The 27,915-nt window shown below is 46.8% G+C and overlaps 1 protein-coding gene across 1 annotated transcript; it reads left to right on the top strand.

Annotated features, from left to right (window-relative positions):
• Positions 1–2: 2 nt before the first annotated feature.
• Positions 3–27,513, top strand: Ywhag (tyrosine 3-monooxygenase/tryptophan 5-monooxygenase activation protein gamma). The gene is made up of 2 exons (XM_076923197.1): positions 3–328; positions 24,169–27,513. Exons 1-2 carry the CDS (start codon positions 242–244, stop codon positions 24,823–24,825), a joined length of 744 nt encoding a protein of 247 aa, XP_076779312.1. The 5' UTR covers positions 3–241; the 3' UTR covers positions 24,826–27,513.
• Positions 27,514–27,915: the final 402 nt, after the last annotated feature.

The raw sequence follows: 27,915 nt of genomic DNA, 5'->3' as shown, positions 1-27,915 counted from the left end.
CGTGTGGGCGGGACCGCAGGGGGTTGTCCGCCCGCGGCACGCATTGGAGCCGCAGCCTCCTTGCGCCGGGTCCTGCGGTCGCAGCTCGTGCCGCCTTCTTCTCGTCCTCGCCTTAGCAGCTTGCTTCGTGGGTCGGTCCCTCCGACACACGAGCTCCAAGCCGCTCCTCTCTCTTCCTAAAGCCCTTCAAGGCGGTCTTCAGTTTCCTTCTTTCCAGCCGACCCTCTTCAGTCCCGCGAAGATGGTGGACCGCGAGCAACTGGTGCAGAAAGCCCGGCTGGCCGAGCAGGCGGAGCGCTACGACGATATGGCCGCGGCCATGAAGAACGTGAGTGTCTCCTCCCCTCCCCCCTGCCTCGCCCCAGCCGCTCCCGACACCGCGTTCCTCGGCGTGGAAGGCATGCTTAGGGGCATGTCGTCTTGTCACGACTGTAGGGTCACCTCTCCATCTCACTCCTTGGAGGGATTGGGTCCGGGTCCTAGTAAGTGTGGCTCATGCACCCGAGTGGTGACGCGGCCTCTTTCCCAGCCTTTCCAAGTTCGGGGCTGGGGCGGGGTCTTGCGTGGCTGGTCTCTGCTGTGGGTTGGGGGTCTCTCTATGACCCTGAATGTCCAGAGACCTGAGTTGGGGGCCGTGCGCATCCTTTGTGCCCCACTTCCCCTCCTCCCAGCTTAGGCGTGGGGGCGGGGGGACCGCATGGATGCGGTTCCTCTTTCTCTCCCTGGTGTCTGGGCGGCGCCTTTCCCATTCACTCAGCAGGTCTCCCAGTTTGCCGCCTCCCCACTCCATCAGCACCCCCCAACCCCCATCTTCCCCACTGACACATCTTTTAAAGACATTTCGGGAAGAAAAAAAAATGTACCACCCCCCCTCCAAAAAAAAAAAAAAAAAGAAAGAAAGAAAGAAACCAAACCCGGCCTCAATGATGTAAAAACGAAACCACCTTGCTCACGTTTTTCTTAACAAAAGGCTTCTTTTACCCTTTCCCCCAATGCAAGCCTGTTAGGAAGGGAGGGATACGTGTGTGTCGCTGGCATTTCCATTCATGGCCCTCTATATGGCACCTTTATTTTTCATTTTATTTTTCATTTCAAAGGGTTAAATATAATGCCTGTGCATGTTAACTGACTGAGACATGCAGTTTCTCTTTTAATTGCAGGCACGAGTCTGCAGAAATTCGTATGCGTGTAAAAAATATTCTGTCTGATCTGATACTGCAAACAAAGCGGTGGTGGGAGGCAGTATCAAGTCATTCCAGAAGATTCTGCATTTGTCATATTGCAGAGAGCCTAGACTGGGTGGAGGGCTGGGAGGAGTTATTTTAAAGGGAAAAAAAGTCTTTAAAAAATTTTTTTTTAAAATGTATCTGAGGTTTTTTTTTCCCCCTGACCAAATGATGCATCCTCATTCTGATGAGAAGAGAATACTGTCGCATTTTTGTCTGAGATGCAAGATCCTAACTAGTTTGCACCATTTTGTCAGTTACAATCAATTTATTAATGAATTGGGGACCACTTTGCCAGCAGAGGTGGGGGAGAGTCCTGAACATTGCAAAATTCCATAGAAAAATTAATATTCAGGTTTTCAAAAATTAAGAATTGGATTTTCCACTCCCTTAATATCTAACTTCCTGCCTTATGTAACAAAGGTTGTTAAATGCATCTCTGGTGTGAAGTGGGTGCTGGAGTGCTCCTTCCCTGTTAGACCTTACAAATGAAACAGTACAGAGAGACTATTTAATTTTAAATGATTTTTTTTCTTGTTTTTTTTTTTTTTTTTAAAAAGGCCAGGTACTAATCCTTTCCTAATTAAATGAGCTACAGATGTTTTTCACGTTACAAAAAAATAACTATTGTATTAGTGTGTTGTTACAGTTGCCTTTTTATAACAGTTTAACGTTTAAAGGATACAAGTTGGACTTCCAGGAGGTCACTGGTGGAAATGTCTTCAGTTTGTGATATCTAGACTCTAATTTTCCCCTATTTCTAGTTCCACAGGAGAGCGAGTGACCTCGCACCTATATCCATAGCAACCCAGTGATGTCACACACAATGACACAGAGGCTGCAATGCACCTAAGGGCTGGTAGGGAGTTTTCAGATGGCATTTGTCCAAGGTAATGCAGAAATGAGCTGATAAAGCCAGGTGGCATCGAACTCTTCATCTTCTCCCAGATGGGCCTTGGTCCCCAAAGTAAAAATTTTATTTTCTTTTTGAAATGGCCAGTGACATCTAGACAAGCCCATTCACCTTAAACTCCCATTAGCAGAAGTTGATAGGATACATTCATGTTTTTAACATTCATCTCCCTTATTTAAAAAACCCAACAATGAGGGAATGAGTGGATTTCTAAATAAAGATGGTCAGAGTGAAGAGGTTGGGTGTGTATTTAGGGTTATCTCAACGAAACGGGTTTTCATAAAAACCTCAAAAAATGGTGGCTTCCTGCTGGCCATCTGCAATAGCTGTTAGGGAATAAAAACCCAATACAAAATAGTTTCCATCTAAATATGGGAAGGTTGTGTTTTACTGACAGTACTTTGAAAGAAAGACCATTTGTAAAATAAAGACCTTTTTTAAAAGAAAGTTTTCTCAAACCTATTTTCTGTGGTTTTGAGGAAATTACTTCTCAGTATGAATTTTCACACAACCCTTAACTGAAAAAGGGTTGGTTCCTCAGCCCGCACAGCTCATCCATCTGCCGTGTGTGAGGGTGAGAGTCCCTGAGTTCGGGTCTCAGCACCAGAACAATTGGAACAGTCCTCATTCCAGAATTTAGCATGAAGAAAGAAACATCATTTTACCACTCCAGCTGAGCTCTCCTGTAAGCTGAACTCTCGATGATGAAGGGACCTAGGTTTAGTTGTATCTAGGGGAGTTATTGTGGGAATGCTGTGGTTGGAATCCGTGCACAGCCTTTTATGTGGGTGAATAGGATAGAGATCGTGATTGGGCAGTATTCCGAAACAGAGTTAGGTCATTTAAGATGTGTGTAATCTTGTATTTAAGCAGAATGCCTAGATGGGCCCAACCTGTTAGATGACCTCATAGCTCCCTTCATCCACATTTTCAGGTTCTGACATCTTACTTTCTTTGGCCAATCACCGTCCAAAATGATGAAAATGTAATAAAGTCCTCTACCTGTCTTACAGTCTGTTTTCTTATCAGTTCTTAACTCTTTCTGTGCCTGTCTTAGAGAGTAATTGTATCACAGGTATGTATGAGATACAGTGTTCGGGAATAGCTGCAGTTGCAGGCTTCTGCTGAGGATCTTGGGTGAGGGGGAGACTGCAGGGCTGTAGTCCGTCTTTGGCTTTCAGTAGCCTCTTGAGAACTTACTATCCTGAGTGGGCCACTGGTATTTGCCTCCTGCGGGAGACCATGTTTTGGACTAGTCACTTCCCTGGAGTTAAGGGTTAGGCACTCTTAACCAGGGCATTACGTACGCTAGCAAAAGTCTGACAGTTACGTAAACATGTCTTCCTTGTGGGATCAGTGGGTTTTAAAACCCTTAATCTCTGAGTTCTTCAGTAGCCCGATCAATAGCCTTGGCCCTAATGGACAAGAACCTTTGCAGGTTCTTCTGGGTGGAGCTCTGCCAGTTCTTCTCAGTCATGGGGTTTAGGCATCTTGGAGTGGAGATAGCATATAACTTTGTTTCTCATGTTATCCTTTAAATGCTGAAATGAAGATTAAATTATTTTTTCCTTTTTCTCTTTAAGAATTACCAGCCATGTGTGTATAAGCCAGAGGACAGCCAGCTTTCAGGAGTCCTCTTTCTGCTATGTAGGTCTGGGGAATTGAACTTGGGTCATGAGGCTTGCCGACAAGCACCTTTACCTGCAGAGCATCTCACCAGCCCCTAAGTACTTTTCTCCACCCCCACCCAAATAATTGGAAAAAAAATTCTCATGTGCCTCCTGAATTCTTTGAGATAAAGGATGTGTTTAAATATGTATGTTACCATTATATTCTGATTAAAGGCAGGCCCCAGCAGCTTGGGTCCATGTCCAATACTTCAGGGGCTGTCACTTACGACAACTAATTCTGTATTATTGAAAAGGGAGAAAATTATGTTGGGTTTTTTTTTTTTTTTTTTTTTTTTGTTTGTTTGTTTCATTTTTTCTTTTTTCTTTTTTGAGACAGGTTCTCACTGTGTAGACCAAGCTGGCCTTGAACTCAGAGCCACCTGTTTCAGCCCCTTTGTCTGCCTAGTGCTGGAATTACAGGACTGGATACATCACACCCATCTGATATATACTTGGTTTTTTTGTTTTGTTTTTAACACTCACAATTTAATGGCACTTGGTACTTCATACATCTTTAAACAGCCATTGCCCCCAGTTCAAAAATGAAAACTGGGTGTCTATGGCTTGGGAAGTAGAGGCAGGAACACACAGGAATACTTGAACCTGCCAGAAGGGGGTGAAACAAGGCCTTCGTTTTAAAAAAAGGTGCTGGTCTGGACTGCAGTTTGCTGGGTTTCAGAACATAATTCCCTACTCTGGAATATGCCCACCACCAGCCCCAGTCATTGGTAATTGGTTGTCTTTTTGTCTTTATTTTCAAAGTCTAACTCTTTGATAAAGCAGAGGAAGGCTTTTTTAGCTAGGTTTGTATTTCCATTTAAAGAGTCACAGTACTTAAAAGCCATATGATGTTCACTTAAACAAACAAGAGTAATTCATCTGAAATCAGAGCAAACTGTTAAGCCCTGGGAGGCTGTGGAAACATGGCTGGTGCTCTTGGGAGCCCAGGGCCTACTCTTGTGAGTGACTTCCCTGCAGAGCAGTAGTCAGTCCCTCAGGAACACTCCCCAGGCAGTGACTGAGCTTGCTGAGCTGTTGAAGCTTGAGATGGGGAATGTGTCTCTGTTACCAACCCCTCGGCTCAGGAGAGTGCTTTTCCTCTTCTTACCTGCAGTTAGACTGACCACAGCCCTTTATCTGACTGGGCATCTGATTCTCTAGTCCTACCAGTTTCATAAGAAACATGGAAAGGATTTCTTTTTGTGTGTGTGAGTTTTGCCTGCATGTAAGTTGTATCAGGTACATGCAGTGCTTGTGAAGGCCAGAAGAGGGCGTCAGATGCCCTGGACAGGAGTTAGAGATAGCTGTGAGCCTAGGTGCTGGGAACCAACCCGGGTCCAGTGAAAGAGCAGCAGCTGCTCTTACTGCCAAGCATCTTCCTGGCCCTTCTTTTTAATTCAGAGAGACAGGGTTTCATGTAGCCCAGGCTGGCTTCAAAGCTGTTACGTAGCTGAGGATGACCTTGCATTTTTAATCCCCCTGCTTCCCCCTCTCAAGTGCTGGGGATAAACACCAGGGCATTCTGCATGCTAGGCAAGCACTGAGCTACATCTCCCACCCTCTGTTTAACAGTCCATTTTTTAGTATTGAGACAGGGTCTCACTGTGTAGCCAAGGCTGCCCTCACACTGGTAATATATTAGAGGTGTCCGTCACTGTGCCTCACACTTGTGCCTCACATGAGCCCCTGCATTCCGTCTTCCTTACTGAATATTCCGGTCTCACTATGGCGGTGCTGCCTTCCACCATTTTAGGCGATAAGCTATATGCAGCTTATGGCCTTTCCTTTTTTTTTTTTTTTTTTTTTTTTAATTGTCCTTAAATTCCATTTTAGGGATTGGTTATCACTTTGGTTATGAAACTATCATCTTTTTTTTTTTTTTTTAAGATTTTTATTTTACTTATTTATATGTATGTGGACTCAGGTGGCCACAGAGGCTAGAACCAATGAATTCTGAATCTGGAGTTTCTAGCCCCCCTGGGGTGTATGTGTGTCATAATTAGGAACTCACTGTAGTGGAGACTGGCCTTGGACTCGGGGTCCTCAGGCATCTTATTTGCCATGCTCGGGATTGAACCTAGATCCTGTGTGCCATGTGTGTACCACACCTAAGATACATGCCTAGTCCTCTTGCTGCTTTTGAGGCAAATTCTCAGCAATAAATATATTATTGCAGGGCAGTGGTGGCGCATGCCCTTTAATCCCAGCACTTGGGAGGCAGAGGCAGGCGTATTTCTGAGTTCGAGGTCAGCCTGGTCTACAGAGTGAGTTCCAGGACAGCCAGGGCTACACAGAGAAACCCTGTCTCAAAAAAACCAAAAAAAAAAGAAAGAAAGAAAGAAAAAAAAAGAAAAGAAATAGGATTATGATCTGTGCCAGCAGACTCACCACCATTTTTTTTTTTTTTTTTTTAAGGGCAGGACCATGCAGTTCTGGCTGTCCTGGAGCTTGCTATGTAGGACCATGCTGGCCTTGAATTCAGATCTCTCTGCCTCTCTAGTTCTGGCAATTAAAGGCATGTAGTGCTACTGTGTGTCACCATGCCTGGCCCTTTTTTTCTTTTTCTTGTTTAATTAGTTTGCAAGGAAGTGATAGTGTAGGCAGTAGCCGTCTGGATTGATTGATTTATTGATTGTTTGAGGCAGGTACTTGCTGAGTGGCTGGCATGATATGTATTATGCAGCCCAGATGGGCTGGGTGGTGGGATTACAGACATCGTCACTTCCTTGACCTGAATAGAATGATTCCAATGTGCAGGGAGCGTTAGCTTTGCACATTGATTGGTAAAGAGGAAAAAGCACTATGTCTTTTTTCCAATATGTAGACAAAGTTGCATGTAGACCAGACTGGCAAGTACTCGCCATGTAACCCTAGGCTGATCTTGAACAGCTGACCCTCTTCTAGCACTTTAGTACTGGGATTACAGGTACCACTTGAGCTGCCCAGGATGTTGTTACATACATAGATTTTTTTTTTTTTTTTTGAAGATTTATCCCTGGAGTTCAGGTGGTTATGAGACATATTTCCAGCCCTGTTTTCTGGCTTTTTTTTTTTTTTTTTTTTGAGATGTCTAATGAAGCCAGACTGACCTCATAATCCTAAATGTCCAATTCTCCTGCCTCTGCTACCCAGACTCTGGGATTATAGGCTTGTCCAACCATGCCTGATTTTATTCAGTGCTAGGAGTAGAGTCAGGACCTTCTACATGGTAAGTGGACCCTCTTTGAACTCAGCCACGTCCTCAGCCCACACTATAAAACATCTTTGGAAGATATGAACGTCATCATTTTGGTATCTTCAACTTTGTGAAAGTCGGTATGATACTCAGGCTGCCATATTTAAGCATCCTTTGTCTAGGAGCTGAGTCTGTGCTGCTTGTACTTTGAAGGCCTAGAAGCCCAAACTTTTTTTCTTCTAGTGTTGCTGAAAGGTGAGCTCAGGATTACATGTTTACTTACCGACTATACTCGTGAGCTCCACCCACTTCTGCTCACCTTAATGACTTGTTCTCCTTGTGCTACTGAGGCTGGCTCCAAACTGCTTGACAGGCATCTTCTCTCCTCCAGAGTATATAGGTACCCTGTTAACTTCATTGAAGTGTGTGTGTGTGTGTGTGTGTATTTGTGCTTGTGAGTGCGGTGCCTGTAGAAAATGTGGGTCTTCTGTAACTAGAATTGCAGGCAGTTGTGAGGCATCTGCCATGGGTGGTAAGAACTCAGGTCTTTGGAACAGCAGACTGGCCTTGAACACAGAAATCCATTTGTCACCTTGTAATACTAGGGTTTGAATGTAGAGCCTCACACATGCCAGGCAAGAGCTCACCCCTTGCACTTCAGCCTTTGCCCCCTTTCAAGTTAGTGTCTAGGCCACTGCCTTAATCTTATGTATGAAGTCACTATGAATACATTTCTTTTTCTAAATAATTTTATTACATCATGATTAAGTTATATTGAGAGACTGTTTAGGTCAGAAAAAAATGTGGGAGTTGGTTATCTCCTTTTACTGTGTAGCTGTCAGAGTTCAGTCTCTTCTAGCAGATACTTAGACTTGCTGAGCTATCTCACTGGCCATGAATATCTTTTCGTTAGTGACAAGATATGAACGAGCATGTAGCTCAGGTTGTCCTAAATGCTTTCTGCCTTAACCTTTTGAGTTCTGGCATGATAGACTTAAGACTGCAAGTAGAGTCACTGTACAGGTGGCTCAGTGGTTAGAGCACACAGGTCTCTTTAGGAACATGCATAATCCGCAGTATTTCATGCATAAGGCAGCTCCTGGGGATTCTACACCTTACCCTCTTCTGGCCTCCATGGGCACCTGCACACGGACATGTATTTAAGTAAAAAGTTAAAAAAAAAAAAAAAAAAAAAAAAAAAACCAAACATGACACATTCACATACAGAGCCCCAAGTGTAAGTCCTGGGGAAATAGTTGTGTGTACATATGTGTATAAGCATGTGCATGTGTGTATACATACATGCACATACAGTACCTGTTTTCAGATCTGAACCAGCTTAGCTTCTTGGATCACTTGTGTTCAGGTTGATCCTAGACTTAGTAATATTTCTCATTCTAGTTGAGGCAGAGTTCCTCTTTGTAGCTTTGGCTGTCCTGGAACTCTGTGTAGACTGGGCTAGCCTTGAACTCAGAGATCAACCTGCCTTTGAGGGCTGGGATTAAAGCATTACATCATCAGGAACATTAAGATTTTAAGATTCAGTATTAATGAAACTTTAAGGTCTTGTAGCTCAGACTGGCCAGGAGCTTGAACACTGTAGCCAACGATGAGCTGGGACCTCTGCTTCTGTTTTTCATCTGGGATTGTAGGTTTTCACTACCAAGTCTATTGGGGGTTGGTTTTGATGTACTTTTGAGGGCTTGTCAAATGACTCAGTAAGGCTGCTTGCCCCTGACAATCGACCCCTTCAGTTCTAGAACCCACATGGAGGAGGGAGAGGACCACCTCTCACAAATTGTTTTTTGACCTCTACCCATGTGTTGTGGTGCCTATATGCTCACACACAGTAAATACATTAATTTTCTGAAGTTTTAGAGGCCAGGTATAGTGGCACATGCCTATACCGTAGCAGTAAGGCAGCAGTAGGAGGATCTTAGGGTCTAGAGAAGCCAGTTCTTTTCTTAGTCTAAAAGGGGGTGGACTTGTAGCTCAGTTATGGAGATTTGCCTAGTGAGGCCCTGCATTCAATGTCCAGTGTCACAGAAATAAGTTGAGTGGTCTGGAGTGGTCTTTTGTGTTTTGTACTAAAAGCAGGAGGTTGTAGAGGGGAGTATGTGTACGGTACATTTATGAGGTACATTGCAACCCTTTACTCTGCCCTTTATTGCATCCCTCCCTACTTTTTTTTCGGGGTGGGGGGCCGGGTAGAGACAGGGCCTCTTTTTTGATGTTGTTGTTGTTTTTCAAGACAGGGTTTTTCTCTGTGTAGCCCTGGCTGTCCTGGAACTCACTCTGTAGACCAGTCTGGCCTCGAACTCAGAAATCCACCTGCCTCTGCCTCCCAAGTGCTGGGATTAAAGGCGTGCGCCACCACTGCCCGGCGAGACAGGGTCTCTTATAACATAAAGTGGCCTGGAAGTGATCTTCTGCCTTCCGGTTTTTGAGATTATCTGTGTGTAAGTGTGCACCTCCTTTTGCTACTTTGACTTTGCTACATTGACTTTATTTTCTTTAAAGAAAACTTTAAAAAAAATAAGGTTTGGTGTAAACTGCAACCCCCTCCATGTACACACACAGATACACACACAAACACTCAGCAACTCTCCACTTTACAGCATATTGGCAATTTGAGTCTAAATACTTCGCTGCTTTCCTGGCCCCCTTTGGGATTATTTACCATTTTGGAAGATGGCTTTTTGACTACTTAAAATTACCCCTTATTTGCCACAGATGCTCAAATTACCAGTAGTATCTTTGCATTCAAATATAGCAGCTTCAAAGTATAGAGTTTTTTCCCCCTTAGGACATTAAATCCAGATGGTAGATAATTTATTTTCCCCTCTTGGTGTTAAAAAGATGCTTAACCATCAGCTCCTATTGCCACAAGGGACCTGAAATCCTGGGTGGGTTGGGAGTGGGTGGAGATGGTGGTGCTGAGTACCAGGCTGGTGAGTGGGTAAGCTTTCTGCTCTCCATGGAGAGCTCCTCTGTCTTTGTTCTTCTGCTTTTTCTTTCCTTTCTTTTTAAGACAGGCCGTACTATGTAGCTTTGACTGTTCTCAAACTCACTATGTATACCAGGATAGCCTTGAACTCAGGATGCTAAAACTGGTATTAAAAGCATGTACCACCATGCCTGGCTTGCTGCTTTTTCTTAATTGTGTTCTTTAAACTCTGATAGAATAGCTCCCACCCAATTCTTGGAGATGGGGTGTGTATTAACTCCATTCTGCTTTTTGTTAGGCACTGTTGTCCTGTGTGTGTGTATGGGGGGGTGTGGGGGGGGTGTCGAGGGTGGAAGGAGAAGGGAGGAAGTGGGGTAGGAGGTCACAGGCAACTTACAGGAATGTGCTCTCTCCTTCCATCACGTGGGTCTCCTGGGATTGAACTCAGGTCCTCAGGCTTAGTGGCAAGCACCTTTATCCAGTGAGCCGTCTGTCTCCCCATCCTCTGTTAACCTTTCTTAACCCACAGGGGCAGCTGAGTGAGGCCCACACAGGCCTCTGCTGCAGCATTAGTTTGTGGAGGCCGGAGGTCTGGAGTCTTCAATTGCTCTTCGTTATTTTCTACCTTATTGTTACTATTTTAATTTTATTCTGTGTGTTAGAGGGTGCGTGGTGCAGAACATGGTAGAAGACAACTTATAACAACAGTTGGTTGTCTTCTTCTGGGTAGGTTCCTGGGCTCCAAGTCTTCGGTCTTGGTGGCAGGCTTCGTTATACTAAGCTATCTTACTGACACCTTCCAGTCTTTACTGTTGTTTATTGAGACAGGGTCTCCTACAGACCCTGATAGGCTAGATTGACTGGACAGAAAGTCCTAGCACTTTGTCAGTCTCCCCTGCTGTTGGCATTTCATGGCGTGGACTGCCACATGTGTCTTTTTATATGTGTGCTAGGAGTCAGAACTCAGATCATCATGTGTGTACTGCAGTCCCTTTGCCCACTGAGCCATCTCCCACTGTTGTAAATAATTCTTCCTTTCAATAGGCAGCAGGGTGTGGTGGCATGATCAGCTAACCCCAGTCTTCTGGGCCTCTAAAAGTTTTTTGCTTTTGTGAGCTACATGAATTGTCTCTCCCACAATGGGATTTGGCCACTTAAATATTTATAAACATATATTCAGATTCAAATTTTATCCAGCACTTGGGAGGCAGACACAGGTGGATCTCGGTGAGTTCAAGATTGAGTTTGTATTGACATTGGGGTCTGTGGTGCATGTTTCCACAAGCAGCCACGTTGCTGACCCTTTTTCCTGCATAGTTCTAGGTGGAGTCCCTGTAGACCATACTGACCTCTAATTTCTGTCTGTTCTGCCTCTGTCTCTGTGTGACTGCATTTCAGTGTAGAGGCACCACATGGGGCTGCTTGTAGTTTTCTTCCTAGATTTGCTCAGGCTGGCCATACATTTCATTTCTTTCTATCCCAGACTACCAAAAGTTGGGGATGCTAGCACGGTGCTGCCTCACTGACGTAGTGTGTGTTGATATTGGTGTGTATTCCACTGCAGATACTTTTTCACATGGAATTTTTGTTATTAACTATTGACCTCATGATTCAGTATGTTGTAAGTAAGTATCACTTAGTGCAGGAGACGTTGAGAGTTTTGGCATTAGGAGCTAAGTGCTGTCGTGCCGCTACCAGTCCTGAAGATGCTGCTAAGAGGGAAGAGATGGATGCCAGGCACTAAAGTGGAAGTACCTCACTGGAAAGAAGTGGACCCAGGAGGAAGGTAGAACCTTTTTGTCCACCAGAAATGTCACCATTTTAGCCAGGTGTGGAGGTACAAGCCACAGTGTAGCTCCTCAGAGGGCCAGTGTGAAAGGATTGCTTGAGTTACTGGATTGAGGCCAGCCTGGGAACCTAGTCAGGGAGCCCTGCTCTTTTTGTTTTGTTTTTCTTGTTTTAGTTCAAGACAAGTTTCTCTGTGTAGCCCTGGCTGTCCTGGAACTTGCCCTGTAGACCAGGCTGGCCTGAAAACTCAGTACACCTGCCTCTGCCTCCCAAGTTCTGAGATCAAAGGTGAGTGCCACCACCACCCATCAAATCCTGGTTTTAAAAAACAACAGATAGAAAAAACAAAACAAAACAAAACAACACACAACAGATAGACTGGAGAGATGGTTCAAGGGAAAAGCTTGCATTCAGACTTTCTAGACACACCAAAGCCTGGTGTGGTAGTGTCCATTTGTAACCCCGGTGCTCTTAAGGTGAGGTAGAAAGCAGAGGAACCCCAGAAATTCACCAGCTTAGCCTAACGTATGCAGTGGAAAAAATGAAGGGACCACACTTCAAATAAAATAAGCCCTGGTTCAAACAGTCGGAAAGAAGGGAAGGATTCTTATGCCCAAGATTGCCTTGACTTCTGCAAGCATGCTGTAGTGTGTGTGTGTGTGTGTGTGTGTGTGTGTGTGTGTGTGTGTGCGCGCATGTATGTACTGTTTATTATTCATTGAGGAACTATCTAAGGGAAGAGATAGAAATGATTTCTATTCTTCTCAACAGGAAGTTTTAAACAATTGTTATCATTATAGATACATCGCATCCAGGGAATCGTCCAGGCCCTGAGCTGTTGAGAAAATAGCAAGTCTGAAGTTGTTAATGCCGACTTAGAAGGGAGGCTCTTGTTTAGTTAGATGGAAAAGGAGTCTGATGGTGCAGGCTTGTAATCTCACTATTCAGTAGGCTGCTGAGGCAGGAAAGTTGAGTCCCAGACTAGCATAGCAAGGCCATGTCAGCAAACAAATAGAGACTGTGCCCTGCATTTTCAGCTTACAGCCATCCAACTCAGCCATTTGAGTATAAATGAAGCCTGACATTTCACCTTTAATCCCAGCACTCAAGAGGCAGAGGCAGGCGGATCTGAGTTCAAGGCCAGCCTGGGCTACAGAGTTCCAGGAAAACCAGAGCTACTCAGAGAAACTCTGTCTGGAAATACAAATAAAGCATCAAAAAGAAAGCAGAAAAGTCAAGGAAGTGGAGTCATAAGTGAGTGAAAAGGAGGTGTGGGGTAGGGAGGGATAGATGGGGACAGGGAGTTTGGGGTCGATGGTTGAATGCCTGGATCAGGGCACGAGAAAGAGATGGATAAAGGATCCAGTTACCTTATGCTCAGTCTATAGAACACTTTTTTGAAAGTTGACCCATTAGGTGACTTTATGAAAGGCCCCTAGAACAGTACTAACTCTCAAAGTATTAGTTCACTAAGGCGGTGTTGGAAGGGTAGCCCAGTGGCTGCATGTGGGTTAACAGGTCCAAGTCCTGTATGGTCTCATGTAGCTCAGGCTGGCTTTGAACTCACTGTAATCAGGGGATGACTCCAACTCCCTGGGAGCTGGGATTATAACAGTGCACCACCACGCCCTTCTTGCTTTCTATAGAAGCTCTCTGCCCATGTGTGCAGTTTGGCTCTGAGCCCCAAGACCCTTTCAGATTGGTAGGCGTCACTGATCTCCAGGTTGGTCCAGACTGGAGCTCAGTCAGTGTCTTTATGCATCATAGCTGGAAGTACTGAGGTTGAGTGGTGGGAGTTGACAGTTTCACAATGGCTGGAACATGCAGGCCAGGGTGCTGATGAAGACCCGGAAACTGCACTAGCAAGGGGAAAGGGAAAAGGGCAGGTCTAGTGAGGCTTTGGTGTCCTGGGATTTATCCCAAGGCCTGTACATGCTCAGCTACCATCACACCTTACCTGGGGCTACCGTGAATGAAAATATAACATGAAAGAGCTGGAGAGATGGCTCGGTTGTTAAGAACACTGGCTGCTCTTCCAGAGGTCCTGAGTTCAATTCCCAGCAACCACATGGTGGTTCACAACCATCTGTAGTGTGTCTTGATGTCCTCTTCTGGCCTTCAGGTGTACAGCAAGAGTTTGCAGTGCTGACGGATGGTTGGAGAGCACAAGACGGATGGATGCTGCCACTGTAGACTTCTTTACTCACTTGATAGGGTGGCACTGTGTGTTCCTGGCCAGCCCCATGCTCAGAAGCCCACCACTCAGCCTTCCTAGTACAGTAATTAAAAGTGTGCAGCTGTACCCAGCTAAGATTTTCTGTGGTTGGTTTTAGAGACAGGGTCTTATTGTATAGCTCTGGCTGGCCTTGTGCCTCCCTCTCTTGTGCCGTGATTAGAGGCATACATGCATTACTGTGCTGAGCCCCCAGCTAAGTTTAACCGTGTATTTATTCACTGTGCAGGGTGTGGGTGCTGGTATGTATGTATGTGTGAGCCATGGAGCAGGAGTGGGTTTTCCTTCCCCACCCTGGACCCTGGGGATAGCATCAGGTTACCCACTGGATTTGGACTATTTTAATTGGGAGAAGAGGATGTGTGTGGAGGCCAGAGATCAGTGTTGGGTGTCTTGGATAGTTCTCCAGATTATTTGCGCAAGTACTGTAGAGGCCAAAATGACTGGGAGCTCTTAGAGGAAGAGCAATCTTCTCAGCCTCAGGCTGTGTGGGTTACTGGGGTGGGGGATCACATTCCTCTGAAAGGGTGGTAAGGAAGGGCCAGCATTTCCCACTCTTTCAGAGGACACAAGTTCAGTTCTTAGCACCCAGCCCAAGAGTGCCTCTAACTCCAGATCCAGGGCTGCCCTCTGGCTTCCCACATATAACATACATGCAGACATGAATACAATGTGTGTGTGTGTCTGTCTGTCTGTCTCACTATGTAGTCTTGGCTGGCATGGAACTAATAGAACTTTTAAAGAAAGTTTTATTGCATTTATTTTTATATTTTTGTTTGAGAGTGACCCCAAAAGCAAAAATACAAAGGGGCCAGAAGTTTAAGGGAAGAGGACATTGACTTCAGGAGAGGAAGAAGCAGAGGGCAAAGGCCAGAGAGGAGGGAAAGGTGGTGGGGGTTAGTATGACTCCGGGCAGCTGTGTTTAAGGACATTTTAACCGACTTAGGTTTACCTAACTTTTAGAAAAAAACATTATTTTGACAGCTAGGCTAACATGATTCCTGGACATGACATGTCTGTATTTTTATTTACTGTTTAGGAGAGTAGCTGGTCTGGTCTGCCTCAGCAGACTGGCTGGGTTCTCTTTCTCTCCAGGTTAGGGGGAGCTTCTCCCTATGGTAGCAGATAGCTACTTAGCTGTAGGAGGGTTCAGTTCACAAAGTGGAAGAAGCTGGTTCCCCCCACCCCCCTTTAAATAAGTATTATTTTGTATGTGGGTGTTTTGCCTGCATATCTTTGTGGACCCACGTGTGTGCAGTTCATGTAGAGTCCAGAAGAGGGCGTCAGATCTGCTGATGATTGTGACTGCCCTCAGGACTATGGAAATATGGAAGCTGGGTCCTGTGGAAGAGCTAGCTAGCTACCTGCTGCTCCTAACTGTTGAGCCATGTCTCTGGTCTCAGATTCCATGTCTTGAGGGTAGGTACTACACACCTGGAAGGAAAAGGGTGGGCTCACAGCCGTCTTCATAAACATTGGGCTGGATTTATCCAGTGTAGATTCAGTCACTCCACAAATATTGACAGTGCCTTTTAGGATACCATGGTGATTGATGAGTGAGTCACTGGAGCAAACTGGTCACAGTGGGGCACTGATCTGAAAGGCAGAGGGTTGTTTCTTGCATTGGTAGGTAGGAGGTAGCACCCATGGCCTCCTCCACTAGAAGCAAGTGTAGGGCTGGAGAGAGTCCTAGTACCCATATAAGAAGACACGCTTGGTGCCACCTGTCTGTAATCCTAGCCCTAGGGAGGCAGTGACAGGTGGCTCTCTGGAACTTCCTGGTCAGCTAGCTTTGCTCACTCAGTGAGATTTAGGTTCAGCGAGATAATATCTCAGGACAGTTAAAGACATCCAGAGTTGTCTTGACCCCGGCTCCATTACACATGTCAACATGAACACAAAATGCAGGTGCTTTGGAAGTCTTGGTTTTTGCTGTCCCCCCTCCTTTTTAAAAATGATTTATTTTTGTTTTATGTATTGTTCTGCCTAATTGTAGGTGTCTGAGGGTGTCAGATCCCCTGGGGCTGAAGTTAATAATGGGCAGTTGTGAGCTGCCATGTAGCTGCTGGGAATTGAACCCCGGTCCTTTGGAGGACAAGCTGGTGCTCTTTACTGCTGAGCCATCTCTCCAGCCCTCCTTTTTTTTTTTTTTTTTTTTTTTTTTTTTCCCCCTTACGATTTATTTGGGGCTAAAGAGGTGGCTTGTACTTAAGAGCACCAGACAGCTTGGAGCTCAGCTTCCATTTCCATAGGCAGAGGGCAGTCACAGCCAGCAGACCTGATGCCCTCTTCTGAGTTCTACAGGAACTGCACACATGTGGGTCCATGAATATATGCAGGCAAAACACACATAAAGTAACATGATTTAAGGGGGGGGGGGGGCAGCCTCTTCCACTCTGTGAACTGAACTGTTGCCTGACTCGACTGCAGCTAAGGAAGCAGCTACCTGCTGCCGTAGAGAGTACAGTTCCCAGCACCTGCACGGTGGCTCTCAGTGCCCTGCCACTGCCCCTATTTTCGAGACAGGATTTCTTTATGTAGTCCTGACTGCCCTGGAACTCACTCTAGATCAGGCTGGCCTCGAACTCAGAGATCTACCCAGCTCTGTTGTTTTGAGACAGGGTCTCATGTAGCCTCTGTCCACTTGAGACAGAAACTTGTGTGTGGTCCTGGGGTGGTCTGGAACTGATTCGCCTGCCTCCTGAATACTGAGATGACAGGAATATGCCACCACCCCTTAGAGGGAGGTGGCTTTGATCCTCATGCTGCTCTGGGGTGCTGGGACTGGGGAAAGACATTTTCTCACTTGGAGTCACACCTGTAAAGTGAGTTTATTTAATTGCCCACTTTGCAGGGTAGCTGTAGAAAGAACTTGGTGATTTTTTACAAAGCCGAGAGTTCCAGCCCAGTTTCATCCCCTCTGAGAGTGTGACCTTGGCCCTGACCATGCCATGGATGGCTCCCTTTTGCCCTCTTACCCAACATGGTAGCTCTTAGCAGAAGAGCCACCTGCTCTGGTGCTTCCTGTCCTGCTGCAACCTCTGAGTTTCCCAGGCTGTTTTGTTGCCCTAAGGAGACAAGCTTTCTGAGCCCACTCTAGCACTTGGGAGGTGGAGGTTGGGGAACAGCCTGGGCTACATGACATTCTGCCTTAGACACAACAGGAAGGACCAAAAAAAGTCACACTCTTCCTCAAGAGACTGAGCCCAGGATCCATCATAAAAAAATCCATGTCCTCAGTGCAGCCCAGGTGCTGAGTCCAGATGTTCTAAGAGGTTTGATGCATTGAGATGTTCTCTTAAGTGCCATCCCTTTAAGCACATGCTCCCTTGTCACACTGTTTGAGACAGGGTTTTAATACCCAGCCATGACCTTTTACCTTAGGCTACTAAGTGCTAGCTCATTAGGTCTTAAAGAGTATGTTGCCTCAAGATTACTAGGATAAGCTTGTGTTGGGGTTCCCAAGGTTACCCTTGGATTCATTGATTTGTCAAAGCCAGTCTGCCCTTGGCTGAGATTGATTGTGGTGAAAGTTGGCAAGGCCCAGTCTGCAGAGGAAAGGCCAGGCATGGGCTGTCAAGGACATGACATGGGGTGATGTCAGGTGCAGCCAGACAAGTGAAAGACTAGTGCCCACCACACCAGGAAAGTCTTCTGAAGACCTTAGGTATGGGGGCAGGGGGTGGGCACTTTCAAAGCACCCAGGATGCACGGGAAGCTTAAAACCATGTGGTTCTTATCATGGGGGAGGAGTGGTGAGAACCTTCCCAAGATCCAATGCCCAAATACCAGCCAAGGGTCAGCCTTAAAGACTGGCCTTCTAAAGATAGCCTTGGCGAAGCTTTCCTGTTAACCCTTCCTGCACAGGTGCCATTTGGGTTTAAGGTTCTTCAGTTATATAACATCACATTCTTCCTCGAGTTTTAGTTTAGTAAGAGATGCCTGTAGGATACACAAGTAATTGTAACCAGCCAGAATTGTGCCTGGTTAATTTTTCAGTGGTTTATTACATTGCCCAAGCAGCGTACACATTCTGGAACATTCCGCAGATGCCTGTGCATGCTTTGCACTTTGCCGCCTTGTTTCTTCTCCCACTGTAGGATCTTTACTGCATTTACTTTTTTTATGGCTTCTTATCCATGTTATGCAATGGTAGTTTCGACTCGTATACAAGGTTTAAAGCAACAGTGAGCAGAGTCCCCGTGTGCCTCATGCCTCAACACAAGCAGAGTCTCTCCCTGCCAATGCCCTCACCAGAGTCATGTTTGTGGTTCATGAACCTGCATTGTTACATCTGAACTTTGGAGGACAGGATCTTGTTTGATAGTCTGGGCTAGCCTTGGACACCCTACCCTTAGCCTCCAGAGGGCTAGCTAGGGTTGCAGGTGTGTCCCACGGCACTCTGCCATTGTCATGTCTGTACCACGAAGCATTGCAGTTTACTTTAGGGCTCTCTCTTGGTGTTGTGAAGAATTTTACAAAAGGATCCATGTTTGTTGTGGCAGCACCACACAGGAGCCTGTCCCTGAACTGCTGCTCTTCCCTTTTCGTGTTAATTGCCCCAATGCTTTCTTTGTAGGGATTGTCGGTGTTGTCTGATTGTCATGCTTGTTTACATTTACCACCATAATTGTTATTTTGTACCTTTTACCCAAAAGATAGTGCAGGATAGAAAGTTCTTTCCCTTCATGCTTCTTTTCAGACCCACAGTCTCCTGTATGTGGGGATGACTAGGGACATCTGATCGCTTTGCCTCTGCCTCACAAGTGCTTACAGGCACACTCTTGTGTGTGGTATTAGGGGATTCAGACTCAGGCCTTAACTGTGTAATAGTTCCAGGGATCCGACTCTCACGTAGACAAACATAAAATACCAGTACACATAAAATAAAAATAAATCATTAAAAAATAAATTGTGCTCAGCAGGGTCTTGGGAGTGTAGGGCAGAGGATCAGGATAAGTTCAAGGTCTTTTTTTTTTTTTAAATTTACAGGAAGACTAATTTCATGGAGTTACAGACAGTTGTGAGCTGCCATGTGGGTGCTGGGAATTGAACCCAGGTTCTGAAAGAGAGCCTGTGCTCTTAACCACTGAGCCACCTCTCTAGCCTTCATGTTTTGTTTTTTTTTTTTTCTGAGAGACAGCATGTGTGTGTCTCTAGGTAGAGCAGGCTGGCCTCAAATTCTCAGAAATTCTCTTGTGCTAGTATTAAAAGTGCATGTCACTATGGCTGCCCTTACTCTTGGCTGTGTGGCAGTGTCATAGTGCCGGGCTTGAAGCTAGATTGGTGCCCCAGACTGGCCCAGGATTCTTCTGCCTGAGTGTTGGAATTGCAGGTGTGCTCTGAATGACCCAGTACTCTGGGGCTTAAGGTCAAGTCATCCTGGTATTTCCCCAGAGTCTCCGTAGTCGCCAATCCTGGGAAAGAACAGTTCTGTTCTGTAGTGAGATGGGGAGAGCAGTGGGTGCTGCTCATACTATTTCTGATGTCTTTCAGTCACTGATAGAAACTTCAGCTTGAGGTAGGAGTTCAGAAAGGTCATTCCCCCACCCCACACTACAGGTTAAAGTCAGCAGCCTTCCCATGATTCTAGGCCAGCACTTTAGTCTGTGCTCTATCTCCACCATCTTAGTTCTGAAGCAGAGCACAGCTCTGAAGGACAGGGATTTACACTTGCTAATTTTCTAGGTACAGAGAAGAAGTCTGCTATCAGGGTCACATGATTGACAAAGAGGGCATCTGCTATCAGGGTCACATGATTGACAAAGGGCATTGGTGGTGCCACCTAAACCTAACCCAGGAGGCAGAGCCAGACAGATCTCTGCAGTCTGCCCAAGGCTGCACAGTGAGGTGTTGTGTTCACCTCCCAAAAAAGGGAGAGGTTGATGACAATTCAGTGTTGGTGTCACTTCCTGACAGGCTTTGTATGTCCCATGATGAATCATCTATTTGAACATTACTAGATTTTTTTCACCTTTAAAAAAAAAAATTCAAAAAGCCTTTTGGGCCAGATGATGGCTCAACTAGGAAGGATACCCACCTCCAAACCTAAGGATCTGAGTAAAATCCCTGGGACCTAAATTATGAAAGCACCACATGTACATGCATAAATGAATAAACAATAATTTTTAAAATAGAAAAGTATTTAGGTACTAGGGGACCCAGGTTCAGTTCTTTGCACCCACAGAGCAGCCTACAACCATCTGTAACTCAGTTCCAGAAGCTGACTCTGGCACCATCAGGTACCGCACACACGTAGTGTGCATACACGCAGCAAAACTACCGTGCACATAATAGAATAAAAATACTGAGGGGCGTGGAGATAGCTTAGTGGTTGGACTGTGATGCTCTTGGAGAAGACCTAGGTTTGGAGTGCCTCATAACTGCCTGTTATCCCAGCTCCCGAGGACTTGATGCCTTATTGCCTCTGAGGGCATCTACACTCAGATGTGTACAATTAGAAATCAAATACAGGGTTTAAAAGTGTGTGTGTCTGCGTGCACATGCCTAGGGCTGTGGGTGGTGTGACATATTTTGAGGCTGAAGCTGTAGAAGGTTGGGCACTGTTGTGTGGGTTCTGGGAACCAACCCTGAGTCCCGTGAGAATAAAAGTGCTCGTAATTGCTGGGCCGTCTCCCCTGCTGACTTCAGTTGTTTTGGAATTGCAGCAGTGTCTCTGTGGAGCTATGGTTGTCCTGAAACTTGATTTATAAACCTAGCTGTCCTTGAACTCACAGATTTCCTGCTGCTTCTACTCACCGCCATGTCCAGCTGACAGAAGGGTTTGGTTTTGGTGGGGTTTTGTTATTGTTTTTTGAGGGGGCTGGTTTTTTGTTTTGTTTTTGAGACAAGATTTCTCTATGCTCTGGCTGTCCTGAAACTCACACTTGTAGACCAAGCTGCCCTGAAACTCAGAGCTCTCCCTGCTTCTGCCTTCTCAGTGCTGGGATTAAAGGTGTGTGCCACCATGCCCAGTTGACTTAAGATATTTTTAAAATGTATTTATTTATGTATATGAGTACACTGTAGCTGTCTTCAGACACACCAGAAGAGGGTATCAGATCACATTACAGATGGTTGTGAGCCACCATGTGGTTGCTGGGAATTGAACTCAGGACCTTTGGAAAAGTAGTCAGTGCTCTTAGCCCCTGAGCCATCTCTCTTACCTGACTTAAGATTTTTTAAGGGGAAAAATAAATTGTTTCTGATACTGGAGATTCTAGGCAAGCACTTCCCACTGATCCCTGTCCCCAGGCCTCTGTATTTTTTGTTTTGGTACAGGGTCCCTCCAAGTTCCCCAGGCTGGTCTTTATCCTGCTCTGTTGCTCAGGCAGACCTTGGACTGTCTGTCCTCCATCTTCTGCCTCCTAGTGGCTCAGTCTGTGGGGCTGCCCACCTGGCTCCTTCCTTTCTTTGAGCTTAAGGTTTTCCCCTCTAACTTAGTTTTCACTGGCAGAGAGCATGGAGAATGTTCCAGATGTGGTTGAGTTACTCTAGCTAAAGGTTGCTGTTGCCCTTACACAACCTCCATGTTGCAGTTGGCCACAAGGAGACAAACTTCTCTCTCCAAGCACTCACTGCTGCTTCTGGGCTCTGCAGCCAGGGCAGAGCCACCCGTGTAGTGTGCTGATGAGGTCACTGGAGCTTTAAATAGCACCCAGCTCTTGAAATAAGGACAGCATGATTTAGGGCAAAGGCCAGAACTTGATCTCCATGGCCGCAGGCACTTGAGCTCTTCTGGCGTCTGAGACGGGGATTGGGTGGCACCGCCACGGGCCTTCAGTTTCTACAGAGACTGTGGACAGGCTGGTGTCTGGCTGTCCGGGCAGCTAGCGCTCTGCAAGCTGCTGTTGGGGTTCATGGAAGGAATGTGAAGAGTTAGGGAGGAGGGAGGGGAGGGTCAGTGCGTCATCAGGAAGACAGACAGCCGAGGAGGTGGCTGTCAGGTGGCTGTCCATGAGGAAGATGAGGAAGGCGGAGGCAGCTTCGTGGGGAGTGCTGGTGCTTCTTCAGAGACATCTCTCCCTACTGTAGCACATACTTTGCCATGAATTGAGCACTCCATGGTGGCTCAAGCCTTTAATCCCACCATGCCAGAGCCAGAGGCAGGTGGGGGTGTTCTAGGTCAGCCAGGACTACATTGTAGTGAGGCTTTGTCTCAGACACCTAAAGATAGCCATGCATATAGAGAAGCATTTTTTTTTATGGGTATGACAGTTGGGATGCAGCTCAGTGGTAGAAGGCCAGGCTGCTGTGCCAAAGGCCCTGGGCTTGATCCTAACACTTCCTAAAAAGTAGTGGTGGGGCTACACAGATACAGCAGGCAAAGCCCAGAGAAGTGCAGTGGCTGCTCCTCAGGTCACCCAACAGGCTTTCGTCTTCTGAGGCCTCAGGACTCAGCAAGCGTTACACAGGTGGTCCACACTTAACAGTCCACCGTGGAGGGCCTAAGGTAGAAGGGCAGGGAGTTCAAGGCCAGGGCTTGTTTTGTTTGTTTGTTTGGTTTTGGGGGGATTTGGTTTGGGTTGGGGTTTTTTTTTTTTTTTTTTTTCCTTGTCAACTTGACACAAGCTGTGGGCAAGGCTGTATGGAGGTATTTTTTCTTGATTAGTGATGTGTGTGGGAGGAGGTGACGCCCAGCCCACTGTGGGTGGTACCAATTTCAGGCTGGTGGTCTTGGGTGGTATAAAAATGTAGGCCAAGTAAGTCTTGGGGAGCAAGCCAGTAAGCAGCCCCCCCATGGCCTGACTTCCTTCCTCCCAGTGATGGAGAGTGACCTGAGAGTTTTAAGAAATATATGCTTTTGATCGTGTATTTATTACAGCAGCAGGAACCTAACGGAGGTGACGTCAGCCTGTGTCCGTCCAGGGTGCTGTGGGCACAGGGTGGTGATAACATTGCAGCTGCAAGCCTCCCTTGTCTGATGAGCCAGAGCCTCATTCCTAACTCCTGCAGATCACTAGGAATGAGGTGGCCAGGGCTTAATTTCAGGTCCTGGGCTCAGAGCAAGGTGTAGTGCAGATGAAGCCTGGGTTCTGTCTCCAGCACTGAGTGGCGCCATACTTGTCCCTTGTTTTTCCCATTGCTGTGAATTGGACCTAGAGTGTAAAGGCGCCCTCTGCTGTTGAGCTGCAGTCCCGGCCCTGAGCATTGTTGGAGCCGCAGACGGTGTTAGTCTGTCTCCCTGGTCTGCTAAGATTCCACAGTGGTCAGGAACTTAGGTTCTTGGTTTTTTCTTTTTTTGGTTTTTTGGAGACAAGATGTTTATGTAGCTCTGACTGTCCTTGAGTTTTTACTGTATGGAACAGACTGGCTTCAAACTCAGATATTCTCTGTCTGTGGATGGTTTACCAACATGTGTCTGTGCATCACATGTGCCTGGTACCTGCAGAGGCCAGAAGAGACATTAGATGCCCTGGACTTTAGTTACAGATGGCTGTGAGCCACCATGTGGGTGCTAGGAAGTGAACCCCAGGTCCTCTGGAAAGAGCAGCCAGTGCTCTCAAACTCACAGAGCTTGCCTGCCTCTGCTTCTTGGTTTAAAGGTGTGCGCCACCAACCTCCTGGCTTTCCTGGTCCCATTTTTAAATTCTTTATTCCATTTATTCGTGTTGGGGGAAGTTTATATGGTACGTGGGGTTCAGGGGCAACTTGAAAATCGGATCTGGCCACTATAGATCTCAGTGTCAAACCTGCATTGAGACTTTACAGTAGGCGACTTCACTCTCTGAGCCGTTCTGCCTGGCCCAGTCACCCAGTGTTGACTTCCTTTCTGTGGTGTGTCATCTGTTTGTTGTTAGGATAGGAGTAGAAAAACTTCCTTTTGCTCAGAAGTCAACTTAAGGGTGACTCATTCTTTCCCAGAGGGACCGAGACTTAAATAAGGGCACTGGTCAGGTCAAGAAGCTCGCCCCCTTTCTGAAAACATAGCTATCTCGTGCTAAGATTGCTAGGTGCCTGTGTATGTGAGAGGATTGGACTTGTCTTCTAGGACAGGCTGACAGTCATTCTGTGAAGGATGCTGTTGCTTGTTACCATGGAAGCCGCCTGTGCTCCTCCTGTTGCTCATTCCCCTTGTGCCCAGGCAGAGTGCAGTCTGTCTGCCTGCCTGCTAACCACCTCGATGGCTGATGGACCTGTTGTGGGTGGTGTAAAGATTTGCTTCTCCCCATTGTCATCTTCTCTGTTGTAACGGTACCTGGTCCTTCCTCCTCAGGTGACAGAGCTGAATGAACCACTGTCCAACGAGGAACGGAACCTCCTGTCCGTGGCCTACAAGAACGTGGTTGGGGCTCGCCGCTCCTCCTGGAGGGTCATCAGCAGCATCGAGCAGAAGACGTCTGCTGATGGCAATGAGAAGAAGATAGAGATGGTCCGCGCCTACCGGGAGAAGATCGAGAAGGAGCTGGAGGCCGTGTGCCAGGACGTGCTGAGCCTGCTGGACAACTACCTGATCAAGAACTGCAGCGAGACCCAGTACGAGAGCAAGGTGTTCTACCTGAAGATGAAAGGGGACTATTACCGTTACCTGGCGGAAGTGGCCACTGGGGAGAAAAGGGCGACCGTGGTGGAGTCGTCTGAGAAGGCCTACAGCGAAGCCCACGAGATCAGTAAGGAGCACATGCAGCCCACCCACCCCATCCGGCTGGGCCTGGCACTTAACTACTCCGTTTTCTACTACGAGATCCAGAACGCCCCGGAGCAAGCTTGCCACCTGGCCAAGACCGCCTTCGATGACGCCATTGCCGAGCTCGACACTCTGAACGAGGACTCCTACAAGGACTCCACTCTGATCATGCAGCTGCTCCGAGACAACCTGACGCTCTGGACGAGCGACCAGCAAGACGACGATGGCGGGGAAGGCAACAACTAAGGCCCAGGTGGACTGGCAGCGCACGCTGATGCTACTACTGCAGTCTTTATTTTTTTCCCATGAGTTGGGGGTCGGGTGGGGGAGGGGAAAGGGAGGGCTGACCTTCCCAGGGAGAAACCCACGACTGTCCTGTCTTTGATTGCCTCTTTGACATTTTTGCCAAACTACCACTAGTGGAAAGTCAGGCTAGCTGTGCTGGTATCGGAGTAGCAGCCTCACACAGGCACCCAGTGGACTGTTGTGCAGGCTCGTGCAGGTGGAGCTGTCTGCCTTTAGTTAACTTATTGCTAGACGGTAGGGTTCTAAGAAGAAAAACCGGAGATGGATGGCCCTCGTTCAGTGCGTTCTGTGGTTCCAGTAAGGATTCTTCTGTCCACACGCTCTCTTCTTCAGTTCCGTGCCTGTTTTCTCTCTGTGGCTATGCTTTTTTTTCTTTCTCTCTCTCTCTCTCTCTCTCTCTCTCTCTCTCTCTCTCTCTCTCTCTCTCTCTCTTTTTTTTTTTCTTTCCCCGGGGTGTATACCAGAGAAGTTATAGTTTAAATTACCCAAGTGGCCAGGCTTAGAGTGGAAGGCACAACTTTTATTGATGAGTCAGTCATGGCCCTATATTTGGAAGTCTCTGACAGGTTAACAGTATTAACACTAAATTCTAGTTTACAGTATTTCTACATGACAGCCATACATGACACCAAGCCATTGGTTCTGAGTTTTCCTTTGTCTGTTCGGCTTTACATCTGTGTCCAGGGTGGTCTGGCTGTTCATCAGCTCTTATCATGGGGACAGTCCGTTAGGTTCTGCTTGATGGGTGCTTGGCAGGTGGCTGTGGGGAATACTTTTTTTTTTTTTCTTGGTTCTTCTCTACTCTTTAAGGTAAGCCCATCACAAAAATAGAAACCGTTAAGTACCACACACACACACACACACACTCACACACACACACACACACACACACACACACACACACACACAGAAAATGGAGAAAATTCAGGTCTGTATGTCATTTATCAGAAGACTCCTGCTCTCAGCAGCCAGGGCTCCGTCCCAGTGTCACTGCCTGTTGAATGTTTCGCAGCACCTGAGTCTCCCGCACCTTGTGCTAACAGCATGCAGGTGTCCCGAGGTGTCTGGCAGACTGGATTGTAGAGGTGGGGGGTGGGCAGCAGGACGTGGAGCATCTGGTGCCAGCAGCTGAGCCAACAGGAAACCCACTGGGAAGAGGCAGTTCACTCGAGGGACCCTGGTCCCTAAGCCCCTCTCCCCGGCTCCCCGCACTCCTTTCCCAAGTGCTTAGTGGACGGTAGCTGAGGTTCAGCAGGAGGCTGTGCTCACCCGGTTTGACCTAAGCTTTCCTGGTTTTCCTTTTTGAATGAAATCATAGTTGTTGGGGATCAGCTTCTCTCTTGTGAGGTCGCTGCACATGTGACATTGAAGGAAGCTATGCTGCTATGTCCTACATGGTCCGTCTCAGCCCTAGGTCCCTCATTCTCACTGTGGATAAACCTCTCCACAAACATGCCCTGTTGCATGCAGAGTGTGCAGTTTATGTCTTCTGGAGAACCCATGGTCTCGTGGGTTCCCAAGACGGGCAGCACCCAAACTTGCTTTACTGTCTTGAGAGGCCAGCAGCCACCTTCTCTTTACTGAAACCAAGCTCCCACTAAGTTGAGTACGCTTAACAGGATGCTGCGGTGACGTGGCTGTGAAGAACGAGGCCCCTCTGCAGTCCTCCCAGCATGCCCTTCCTCAGAGGCCCTCCTCATGCTAGTGTGCAGTACCCACTAACGGAGACCCACGGAAGACCACAGTGGAGGAAGCTTAGCCACCAGAGCCACGGACACAGGGCTCGGTGGGGCTTCACCCAGTTTGTCTCCTTGTCCGCAGTGAGCATGTCCGTGTCCCGCTTGTACTGTTTGGAAATTACCTACTGGAATTGCAAACCCTAGTTTCTCTTTCAATTTCAGCCTTGACCTTTGCTGTGTTCTAGAGAAATCATGTGAGGGTAGAACTGAAGAGGGAGCAGGACACCTGCCGTGAGCCCGATGGTTCCTTCTCCTTCCTTCACTGTTGAGAAGCGCACCTGCCTCTGACGCTGTCTCCAGTGCGGCCCGCGGTTGCTCCTCCATCCTATTGATACAGTATTGTGCATGCTGGTGTTGTATTTCTATACGGTAGCTTGACATTTATTAACTTACACTGTAGGTGTTATGTACTCCTATGACAAAAAAAAAAACAAAAAAACTTAAGACTTCAAATTTTTTTTAAACTTTTTTTTTTTAATTTAATTTTTTCCTTTCAGGGGTAAAGTTTGCTTTACCAAATAGTGATTGTAACAAATTGATCTGTTTTGGATGTTGCTATAGTGACATGCAGTTCTATATTTTGTTTTTCAGGGGGGAGGGGACAAAAGAAACACCAGTGTTAGCTTACTCTTAATGTCTGGTGTTTGTCATGGTGAAATTATAACTATTACAGTGTAGGAGAACACGCCTCCGTGCTTTCTCGTCATGTTATGCAGTGAAACTATTTTTAAGGTCTAATCAAGTGATCCCCCCCCCAAACTCCGTGTTTCGCTAAGGAATTATTTCGCACACGGACCATTCTTAGCAGTCTCCTCAGTGATGGAATATTCATGGGTGTGAGTCATTACGTAGCCGTCGTACATTGAGCAAAATAAACTTACAGATCTGATGTCGGCGGGACCCAGCTTCATTTAATGGAATTTAACTGCTTTGTTTTTGAAAATTTGATTGGAGGTGGGTGTCCTCCACCTCCACTTAGGAATGAGGCTGGGCGGTGGGGTGCGGATTTGGCAGTACATAAAATCAAAGGTGGGGGTGTAGCTCAGAGGCTCAGCTCTCACCTAGCAGGTGGGAGGGTTAGGTTTGACTTCTCAGCATAGTGGGGGGGCGGATCGAGCAAGTTGGGTGTGGTGGTTTTTACACTGGTGATCCCAGTACTTGAGACTCTGAGACAGGAGATCACAAGTTCAAAGCCAGTTTACATTTATTACACAGTGAGACAATTGACTCAGACTTGTGGGTCCTCTGGATTCGGGTGCCTCACATATCACGTCCCCCTTGTGCTGGTTCC

This window comes from Arvicanthis niloticus, chromosome 24, assembly GCF_011762505.2.
Source record: "Arvicanthis niloticus isolate mArvNil1 chromosome 24, mArvNil1.pat.X, whole genome shotgun sequence".
In the NCBI taxonomy this organism is placed as follows: Eukaryota; Metazoa; Chordata; class Mammalia; order Rodentia; family Muridae; genus Arvicanthis; species Arvicanthis niloticus.
This window is presented reverse-complemented; position numbering and strand designations above follow the sequence as displayed.